The sequence below is a fragment of the Chlorocebus sabaeus genome, chromosome 1 (assembly GCF_047675955.1).
Source record: "Chlorocebus sabaeus isolate Y175 chromosome 1, mChlSab1.0.hap1, whole genome shotgun sequence".
NCBI lineage: Eukaryota > Metazoa > Chordata > Mammalia > Primates > Cercopithecidae > Chlorocebus > Chlorocebus sabaeus.
The window spans coordinates 102452027-102463790 of NC_132904.1; the positions used below are offsets into that span (position 1 = coordinate 102452027).

The 11764-nt window shown below is 34.6% G+C and overlaps 1 protein-coding gene across 4 annotated transcripts in view; it reads left to right on the plus strand.

Moving 5' to 3' along the window:
* Nucleotides 1-10927, plus strand: part of GRIA4 (glutamate ionotropic receptor AMPA type subunit 4) — a 375959-nt gene extending 365032 nt beyond the window's left edge. The window contains exons 15-17 of one of the 4 annotated variants that reach the window (XM_008020705.3): nucleotides 497-611; nucleotides 2884-3131; nucleotides 8408-8506. In XM_008020705.3, the coding sequence (XP_008018896.1) occupies nucleotides 497-611; nucleotides 2884-3129 (361 nt within the window). In that variant the 3' untranslated portion in view covers nucleotides 3130-3131; nucleotides 8408-8506. Of the gene's footprint in view, nucleotides 1-496; nucleotides 612-2883; nucleotides 3132-8407 lie in introns of all 4 variants that reach the window. The other 3 variants (XM_008020701.3, XM_008020706.3, XM_008020702.3) reach the window with 3 other exon arrangements.
* The last annotated feature ends 837 nt before the right edge of the window (nucleotides 10928-11764 follow it).

The window sequence follows — 11764 nt, forward strand, 5'->3', positions numbered from 1 at the left end:
AAGAAGTCGATTTCATGATGGATACTGTAGACATACTTTTACAGCATAAAATCAAATACCATGAGCTAAATCATAATGCATGCAAGGAATGAAATCAGTCCTACCTAGCTTCTATTTCAGTCTGTCTGTCAACCTGCAGCTACTTCCTTAATTTTGAAAGAGAACAAAAAGAAGCTTCTGGATTTTGAATGACTGCCACATTTATGTGGGGAAAATGGTAAATGTTCCAGAAACCCAACCAAGGCCAATAGTTTTGGATTCACAGTAATTGCATACATTTTATTTAAAAATCCTCCCTAGCAGTATGTGCCTGTTACCTAAAGCGATGGAGCAGGCCCCAGTTTTATGTCTGATTCTAAACCTGGGCCTACAGTACAAGACATAGCACCTACTGTGGCCTCTGCTCTGTCACTTTGCCATGCGATTCTAATGTAGTTTTACTTGAATAACATAAAATAACATATATAATGTTATTTATGTTATTTTCCACGTGAAGAACTCCTGTAAACCTTGCCGTTTTGAAACTCAGTGAGGCAGGCGTCTTAGACAAGCTGAAAAACAAATGGTGGTACGATAAAGGTGAATGTGGACCCAAGGACTCTGGAAGCAAGGTCAGTCGCTGCAGTTCGGTGCCTCCTCTTGTGTTCACAAAGCAGTAAACGGGAGCAATTGTTAAAAGTATATGGAAACCATAAAAACTGAACATTATACACTCAGCCACTGCCTAAATTAAAAGCTAACGTCATAAATTTCAACCATAGGGATGGTCTTTCCAGGAAACTGCAACCTGCTCCCCAATATTAAGACTTTCAAATTAAATTTAAACTGCAAAATTTTTTAAAATAATAAAATTCCTTCTATATTATTCTCAAACTTACGTACCACTAATAAAAGTAGTGTTTTGGGGGGTAGTTTTTATGTTCGTTTCGGAGGCAAAGACTTCATGAAATCATGTTATTTCAAGAACTGATGTATTCTCAAAACAGGAAATCTGTAGTAAACCAGAAAAAGGAGATTCTAAATATTAAATAAATGCTTACTCAGAGGTTCTGTCTTTTGTCACCATAGTGCCAAGCATTCCAATTTAGTTTGAAGAAGCCCTATTATATTTCTGTGCTGATAAACAGAGTGAACCTTTCAATTCTACTCACCCAGTTGAAATTGTTTTAATTAATCAATGTGTATGAATAATATTCTCAAGCTCTAAGATCTCTTAATCATAAATTCTTTTTAAAACAATGTAGGAAAAAAATTTTAAAATGCAGGAACCTACATGCCTAATTCTGTTGAGTAGAAATAAAAGTAGTGGAAATAGTTATGTTTTTATTTTAAAAAAAAAAAAACACAAGTTTATCAGTGAATCTAAATACCTACACAAGTTGATAGACTATAGTAACAGCACCTGAAAGCCAGAGCTGAAGGTTCTTGGAATCCCCTTTTATTTCTTTCTGTATTTTCTTTAAGAAAGAAAACAAATTACTGGATATTCTAAGATATTAAACACATGACTGGTTTAAATAGGAGAGAGCCTCAGTTAACTTAAGGAGACAAATTAATGTTAATGAATCCCTTTCAGGTCTTATCCCTATATTGTAATCCTTTCTGTCTGTCTTTTAACCAGAGTGGAATGAGACAAGCTTGGCCAGATAATTAAACCATTACCTGAAATCCTGATGTAAAGTCAGACAAGCGCAAATACTTAATGAGTAATTATTTTAAAAATGAAGCTACCCTAAATTGTTTGGCCCAGTCAGTTGATGTTGTGACTAAGGTGACAGTGTATATAGTGCATCTTTTGAATTAAATACTCACCTATAAAACTCTTTAAGGGTCGGAATCACATTTTGCACAAAACATCCTGCTGAGAAGATAATGACTACGGGGCATCCTTCAAGTAGCCTACCAAAATACTTCTTGCAATAATATTATGTCATAAACATATTTATAATTTATTAGACAATTTTGAATTCTTGTTACAATTTTAGTATCTTCCAATCACAAGAGTAGGACTTAGAGATTATTCTGGATTTATTATGAGATCATATGTGTACTGAAGCTCTGAAGAATAATATCTCTAAAATATTAATGGATTAAGCATTTTTAAGTGGGAATGATATTGTATTTTTACTTAATAAAAATAATTATAAATTCATCCATAAATAACTTATTTTTCAATTGACCATAATAATTTATATATTTTTAAAAGTTATCTTTAAAAAGTACTTGAGTTACACATATATAATTATTTATAAATAGTGTATAATATGCAAAAGTAACATTTTCCATGAGACTTCCCTTGTAGAAACTGAAAGAACAGATAATATGTACCTTGGCATATTATTTTCATATATTTGGTAAATTAATGATGAACGAAATGTGAAACTATCAGCTCAACAACTCCTTAGTTGCTCAACTAGGAAATGTGGAGTTGGCTTTATTCAAGAGAAATCTCAGATGTTAAAAAGCATATTCTAATAGAAGCAAAGCCAAAAGAGGTCCCCTTTCTCCCATAATTGGATTTTAAACTTGTCATTTTCAAACTTAACAATAATAACCCCACTTCTGCCACCCTGTGTAAATATATAAATGCTTATATATGGCTAAGTATAATGGTTTTCATTGCATATTTAATAATGATAAAATGTTACTGATTTCACTGAATGTAATTAGATACAATTTGTTGATAACTATTATAATTTTACTTCTCCCAAGAGCTATAAGCTTTATGTTTAAATTATAAACCTACATCAGTGACTTATACTTGTAAATAATTTCAGGTTAAATTAAGTGTTTACTTTCATTGGCTTTTTGGATTTCATGTGTTCTTTTACCTTTTGGATGTGACATTTCTGCAGTTAACTGAAATGTCTTTATCCCCCCCAGGACAAGACGAGTGCCTTGAGCCTGAGCAACGTAGCAGGCGTCTTCTACATTCTGGTTGGCGGCTTGGGCTTGGCAATGCTGGTGGCTTTGATAGAGTTCTGTTACAAGTCCAGGGCAGAAGCGAAGAGAATGAAGGTGGCAAAGAGTGCACAGACTTTTAACCCAACTTCCTCGCAGAATACCCAGAATTTAGCAACCTATAGAGAAGGTTACAACGTATATGGAACCGAAAGTATTAAAATTTAGGGGTAGGACTTAGGGCCGACTACAGTGAGTGGGGGATGCATCCTGTGAACGCAGTGTTGTGACCTGTCTGTCCGGTGGTGGTATTGCTTGCTTCTAATTAGAGCTTTATATTTTTGAAAACTTCAGTGCAAATTGGTTCGGTTTTCTTTGGCTGCAGATGTACTGTTTGAAACTTTATGTTGCCAATAGATATCTGCATTGCAAGGGTCAGAAAGATAAAAAACAAACCAGAATTGCTCTGTGAAATGATTTAAACAGTATATTCTACCTGAAATTTGGGGAAAATTGGAAATTAGATCTGGGCTTCCTTGCATATCGACTGGGCAAATCTTTCCTGTAACAGTTCAATTTTAGGGTAGGTGCTAAAAAATAAGCACAAAATCTGTTCCAAGTGATCAAAACCCAGATAGTTGCCTATTTTTGACAAGGTCATATTGTTTTCTGAGGACCAACACATGTAAAAACTCCAAGGCACAGAGTATGTGCTCAATGAATTTTGGCTCCTCTTCTAATTTGTTGTACATTAGTCATTATTCTACATTTTTAAAACATGAAATTCCACTTTTTATTTATCCGATGGTAGTCCTTGAGCCAGAACTTTAAGGAAGAGTGATGATCAGAATTTTGACTACAATTCACATTTATTAGATGAAATTCAACTTTTATGCTCAAAGTATCACAAAGGTAAATAGACATTTTAGGCAATACAGCAGTTTTTCCATCAGAGACATCAGCAATATTTGTGTCCTATAAGAAAGATTCAGAAAAAGATAAAAATTGCAGTGAGTCATTATGAGCTATTTTTTTTTTTTTTTTCATTTCAATTGCTTTTAAGCAATCCAGGTCAGCACCACTTACTCACATCCTCTCATCATGGCACAATAAAAAATTGTAAGCATTCAGTAAAATATAGGAGATGGAGGTTATTTTTAAAAAAATTTAAATGTGTACTTCTTCTTTCCTCTAGTAATAGGAAGTCGTTTTAAAATAAGATCTGAAAGGATTTGTTATTGCTCTTCCTAAAATCAGGACTCTGAAACCCATTTTCTAAAATTATCTATAATAGCTAACTGAATAGGCTGCTCAGTTTCATTACAATGATAAATGAGTCTTTGAACTTCCAAGAGATATTTGGTACTTGATGTACCCTAAAGTCAAAAACCCGATATACTTTCAGTAAGATGTACATCTGAGTTTACACCAGCTAAACACACTTGATTTTTATATTTGTTTATATGAAAGCTTTTGAAATACTTGTATCTTAAAGCAAAGAGTCAATGCCATCCCTTTTAATCAAGATATAATTGCTTTCATCCATAATGTAGAAATCAGTGACTGAGTACAATAGCACATAGATAGTTCCAAAATGATTCTTTCCTAATTTTGTGAAAAAGAATTAAGAACTAAATCCTCAATTCACTCGATCCAAACATTTTTAACATGTCTTATAATAGCAAAACTACAAAGTGGGATAATATCAAGGTGTCTTAGCCATTAGAGGAATGCTTTCATCTTAACGTTTACAGAGTTGATGAGAGACTTTTTTCAAATTGAGAAAAACAATACTTGATTAATTTTCAGAACCAATTATTTGGACTGAATTCTGAGATGAATTTTGTAAGATGTCCTTACTAGGTTTTGTTACCAGTTCATTAAAACTGACTTTTCTTTGACATAACAAAGGCACTCCAGTCATCATCAGCAAGGTACAAGGGTAGGAAGCAAAGCAAATAAAAAAAGGGTATTAGAAATTTTTAGAAAGAAATACTATGTATGCTATTTCATTTCTAAGTTCAGGGAAGTTATTAAAAGGAGATGTAAATTTGCACATCATATATATACAATTTATATATAACATTGTATTTGGAGTTACAACTTGACATTGAAGTTCACATGAATTGCCTCTTAGAGGTAGATTTGAACATTTAAGACAATACATTTCAAATAAATAGGAAGCATTCGTCTGACATTTTAAAAGGCAGTGGCATTCAAGATAAATGAAATAATCGGTGCCTGTCAAAACTTATAAGTAAGCAGTTTTTATTGTATTCTCAAATTAAAGGAAAACTTTCATAAACTCTATGACCATAATTATGGAAATGATTGGTAATTCAAAAATAATATTGCCCCAGAATCCCAAAAACAAAACCTGACACCTTCAATCTGTGGTAGATTCTAGTAAAAAGTGATCATCCCTCAAGGGAACATAAGCCACAGCAATCCAACAAAACCCAGACCATATGTAAAATTACTAGAAAGTTTTCCAGTTTGAGGAGTCTCAAAAGGTTCACATCAAGATGAATAGAAATGGCATTTTATGGAAGATGCAGATGATGTTTAAGTATAGGAAATAAAAATGCTAAAACAGATTTAAAGAAAAATAAGTCAAAATTTTATTAAGTAATACACTTCATTGCATTAATCTATAAAAAAGAAGGGTGTATTTGAGATTATATGGAGTTGTTCAACCTTTGGAAGTTTTCCTTTCCTCACAAACATGATCAAGAAAAGAAAGAAGGCCAGGCGTGGTGGTTGACGCTTGTAATCCCAGCACTTTGGGAGGCTGAAGTGGGAGGATCACGAGGTCAGGAGACCGAGACCATCCTGACTAACACAATGGAACCCCGTCTCTACTAAAAATACAAAAAATTAGCTGGGCATGGTGGTGGGCACTTGTAGTCCCAGCTACTTGGGAGGCTGAGGCAGGAGAATGGCGTGAACCCGGGAAGTGAAGCTTGCAGTGAGCTGAGATCATGCCCCTGCACTCCAGCCTGGGCGACAGCCTGGGCAAGACTCTGTCTTAAAAAAAGAAAAAAAGAAAAAGAAAAGAAAGAAAGAAAATAAAAGAAAGAAAACAAAACCAGATTTTTATGGCAAAAACCTTCTGTAAACACTTTTTAAAAATTACCATGCTTTTATTAATGGTATTTTAGCATTTCCTCTTGAAGAAAAATTAAAACAAAGCTAAACTAGTGGATTTTAACAAATAATTGTCTATTTTACTTAACATTAAATGTTGAAAGGGAATCTAAAGAAACATATTCAGACTTTGATCTTGGTTTTAAGTTTAGTGATTAGTATGAATTCTCTGGATTAGTGATTAGTATGAATTCTCTGGAACTATCTTTCCTAAATCTCTTGTTAAACAACAGATGAGTGGTTTGGAGACTGAGTGGTTTGGGAACTCCAAAGATTTAAGATGGGCTAATACAATGGTTTGGATCAGACTCATAGATGCTCATTTTTCTTGTTTTCCTCAGCATCTGGTTTTATCTAACTAATATAAACTTCCTAAATCTGCTCCCAAATTGTTTTCTTTAGAAGATTATGAAAAATGCCAATGCTGTAACCGGAGTGTTCCATATAGTTAGGTACTCACTAAAGGGTTCTGACCCCCAAAATGTCCATCTAAAACACATAAAACTGAAAAGATTACACTAGAAAGCTATTTAGCATCTTGATACCAAGTCTTGGCTTATGTTTCTTAAATCCATTTTGTTGCTAGATTTTCTTGATATAAATAGTACTGCTTTGCTAATGCTTCTTTTTATACACACACCCAAAAGCATACGTACTCTAATATTGAGTAGGAAAATATTCACCTCCAATAAAACAATCTCCCAAGAGTCTCACTTCAAAAACCGAGACTACTGCAACCATGTATCCTTTTTAGTTCCTTTGGTGAGATTATTCTATGTGAGTGAGGTTCTTCATTAAAATAGTGGGCAATGTATTCATTTACATTTTTAAGGTATCATTTACATACAATAAAATCTACCCTTTTTAGTGTACAGATTTGATAAATTATGAATAATTTTAGAATATTATCCTATCAGTTTCATTTACAAGAAAGAGAAAAAGTATCTTCCTATTTAAGGTCATTCATCCACTCAACAAATATTTACTGAGTGCCTATTATGTGACAAATAAAAGTCAGAAGAACTTTGATTTCAAGGGGCTAATAGAAGATAATCAGGTAGAAGTGTTGTTTTTCTCTAAAATCCTCATTATATTTCCATGATTTCTAAATATAAAAGCTATCCATGTTTCTGTAAAGACCGTATCCCCAATTCTGATTATGATGATAAGCATTAATTTTTAAGACTGTTTACTGAAACAGAACTGTGATATTGACCTTGATTTTGTCATTTATATGTCATTACTAGCAATTTGACTTCAACTTTCTGAAGTTTTCAGAGTAACTGATCTGTAAACATTTTTATTCCACCGGTTTTTACACTATTTACTGATTTCATTACTTAATATATAATTATTCTAATATTTAAGCTCCAGGGCAGAATAAACACAGGGATGGAATTTCCTAAAGATTTGGATAAACTTGAATTCACAACAGGAAATTAGATACATGATGAGTTGTGAGTTATGAACTAAGTCATAACAAACTTAGGGAATCGCTCCTTTACCCTATTTTCCTCTTAAGTTATAATTCTAGCTACTAGAAAGAATTTAGACAGTGAATGAACAGTAATGAGACTAACATAATAACAGTGCCTGTTTCTCCTTTGTATAATATTACCTGCTACCTAATGGATAAGGGACAGGAATTTACTGATTTCAGTTCCCTGACTCTTTAACCTCAATATGGGAGGTTCCCCAGTGATGACCATTCAGTTGGCTTTGAAACATATCCTTTTTCAGTGCACCCCTTTTAAATACAGTTCTTAAAATATGGAGCCTTAGTGTCCATAATAGCATAGAGTGAACTATATGTCACTAATTGTGCTGTTCTGGGTCATGTCTATAACCGGTGTGAATGAGTGAAGTGTCTGTGGATAGGTCTGTGTTATAAAACAGGAAGATCTGTCACGAAGTCTATACATATAGTTTGTTTAGGTACTTCATTAGTTCTGAGAGTCTAATCCTTGCACTGTAAAGACATTTCATAACAAGGAAATACTATCTAAAGAATGTTGTCAAACATAAAAGAGCTTTTAAGCTCATCCAGAAGTACTAAGATATACAGTGCAGCAAGTTAAAAGATGTTTCCTGCCCAGATTTACTAACAGTAGTTAAATATTATGATTTTAGAATGAGTTTTTCCACAGGTAGGACCACAAACTCTAGACAGATTCATTCTTCGGTGTAGTTAAGCTTTCCTTTCCCTGGATAAGCAGTTTTCATATGACCAAAAGAACATGGAAAAAAATGCAGATGTCTAATTATTGATATTTCGGTGTTTGTTGTGGAATATTTTGTTGAAGAAACAGAAATATGGTAACACTCCGCGTTCTTTCTGCTTCCTTTCCATGCAACCCAGCTGACCTTTTCTGAAGCCATAAGAAACAAAGCCAGATTATCCATCACTGGGAGTGTGGGAGAGAATGGCCGCGTCTTGACGCCTGACTGCCCAAAGGCTGTACACGCTGGAACTGCAATCAGACAAAGTTCAGGATTGGCTGTCATTGCATCGGACCTACCATAAAAACCAAAAAAATAATTGAGTGCCTTAATTAAACTGTGTTGGTGACTGATGGAAACGCAGCCCTGAGGAACACGCCACGCGCGGGTCTTTGCTAAACCAATCCTTTGGCTGAGAATGGGAAGTCCGTCCTAACGGGCTGGCCGAACATCAGCAGCAGCAACGTGTGCATGAGCTCAGCTCGGAAACCCAAACTCAGATTTTATATCAGGAAAACTCACAATTTAGGTTTTTTTCGGGGAGTGGGTGGGGGAGGGATCTGGGATGGGTGTATTAACAGCAACAAATTTCATTTGAGTGGACTCAAAAACTAATCAGACTTGCGAGTTAGCGCATTAAACTGTGAAGTTCTTGCTCAGAAAGGCCTTTGTCTTCACCGGAAAGGATAAAATAGTTATAGAAGTCCGTGAACATGCTAACCTGTGTCTCCAGAACACCCATATAGTCCATGGAAGAAAATCCAGCTGAGAAAACAAATCACTAAACTGTGATAAGAAAATAATGAACAAACATGTAAATCCTGTGGGAAAAAAAAATAATGGAAGTATTTACACTTACTTTGGAGAAAACAAATACTGAAACATGCTTGCTTTTTAACTGATGTAAATTCAGTAGAGGACAACACAATTCTTTTTTCTAACCATCTTAGGGAACAATACATTGCAATAATTGATATAAATGCCATCACTGTAATAAACTTTAGAGACTTTTTTTTATAAAAGTTGTTGGTCATCTTCTTGTTTGCTGTAAACTTCACTCTGTCACATGAGTCGGTTCACAGATTGCTTTTGTCTCACAACCAGGAAGAAAAGCAAAAGGAAGAGAACGTTTAGGTTCAATCACTAGTCCGCGGTGTAGACTCAGAAGAGACTATGGGTCACTCATGTTAACAGTATTATTTATAATCTTCTGTGTACAAAATTGTGGTTTTTGTACCCACCAAAAAGAATAAAACAGCAGATGTTCTTACAATATCTACAGAGCTTAAAAGTTTTTTCTTATCCTTATAAAAGTTATTTGAGAAATTATAAGACTATAAGAGAGATTGTAATAGTCGTGGGCCATAGTGGAAAATGTAGCTAGCCCTCATTATTTTTTGCATACTAAGCGACCCCTCTTTTTCAAATCTTTGACTCATTAACAGATTGAATTGTCAAATATGGAGTCTTTGAGTTGGGGAATGAATCACTGTCCTAACAACAACATACCTTGTAATTGTGTGTTGAAATTTTACTTGACTGTATTTTGCTGCATAAAATTGTGTGTCTCTTGGGCTTTTCCCCTTATTCCCATTGTTCCCTTTAAATCATATGAAGGCATTCATAATAGTTTGGGGTAGATAACAAATGAAGAATTAGTCTTTGTTTTCAACTGGAAATTGTAAAAAAAAATTATACCCATGTTTATTTATAAAAATCACCTTATGTATGAATTAAACTAATATGGTCCAAAAGAAGGTTTGGTTCATTTGAAATAATAAATAAATACTCTAATACAGATAAAAATCATGTACTTAGGGTATTGGCAGAAAGCACAAGTTAGGATGATTTCAGAAGTCTGGTCTTGAAGGATGAGTTGAGTTTTAATAGGAGGAGAATATGTAAAGAGCCATATGAGTGAGCAGTGGCCCAAAGCCATGAACATCAATGGCTCATTTAAGGAATGAATGCCATTAGATGGGCTAGTGAGAGCACAGGGTATGATATTATGGAAAATAAAGTTGGAAAAGCTGAAGGATTGATTTTCTTCCATCAACTCTCAAGATCCCATTCCCCATTCAATCTGTGCTGCAGTAAGAGCAATCTTAAACAGTATAAATCACACACACACACACACACACACACACACACACACACACACGTCCCTCAGGAAAAATTTCAAGCTCTTGAGAAGATCACATGAGCCCCTTCATGACCTGGCCCTTGCTTATTTCTTCCAGGACTTCTCTCACTTCTATCCAGCTACTCCCATCAGCAAATGAACCTCCAAAGCAGCACATGGAGCACTGCATAGACTACTTCCTCAGTGCGTAACTCCTCCCTGTCTCCTCTTTACCTGACTAACTTATAGTCATCTTTCAATACTCAAATTGAATTTTACTTGCCCTGAAAATGTTTCCATGGCTATCCACCACCTCCCTGCCTGTGAGACTGAGTTAGGTGCCCTTTTTAATGTCTTTCGCCCATCACAGCACTTACCATACTGCGTTGTAATTGCCTGTGTACTTGTCTGTATAACTACTAGACTGTAAGCTCCTTGAGGGCAGGGACTGTGTCTATCATGTTCACAGTTGTATCCCCAGCACCCAGCACAGTGCCTGGCATATTGTAGGTGCTTAATAAATATTTGTTGAATGAATACTTGAATTGAATTGAGTTAATTTAATTAAGTGAAAGCAGAAAAACAGCATCTTTTTCTATTAAGAGTCTCTAGAGTATATTTTAAGTAATATGGTCCCCAACTTAATGAGCATTCGACTCATGATTATTCAAGTTTATGATGATGCAAAAATGATATGCTTTCGGTACAGTACTCAATAAGTTATGTGAGATATTCAACACTTAGTAATAAAATAGGCTTTGTGTTAGGTGACTTTGAGGCTGATATAAGCGTTCTGAACACATGTAAGGTGTGCTAAGCTAACCTATTATGTTCAACAAGTTAGATTTATTCAATGTATCTTCAACTTACACTATTTCAACTGAAGATGGGTTTATTGGGATATAACCCCATTGTAAGTCGAGGAGCATGTGTATATGGTGAGCCAAATGAAGGTTGCAGGTTGGCTGATTTCATAGTGTTGTCTATGTCACTGGAAAGCATGGCTTTAAAAAAAAGTTGATCTGATAAATTTTCTGATCAGATGAGACTATATTCCATGTAATTGTATATAGCTGTGGATCATTTGTTTGACTGGATAAACTGTTGTAAAAAAAAAAAGAAAGAAAGAAAGAAAGAAAGAAAGAAAGAAAGAAAGAAAGAAAGAAAGAAAGAAAGAAAGAAAGAAAGAAAACCCACAACAGGGTTTTGGTGTGGTTTTTAGCCATATTTCCAAAGGTATCTTTCATTTAAGCCTCAGAGTGGATTCATGATATTAAGTTAGAGAGTTATTTCTTATAGTAAAGAATAATTTTGGCCAAAACAAAATTTTAAGTTTGACATCAGTAAAACGGGCTCTCTCTCTGGATTCCAGTC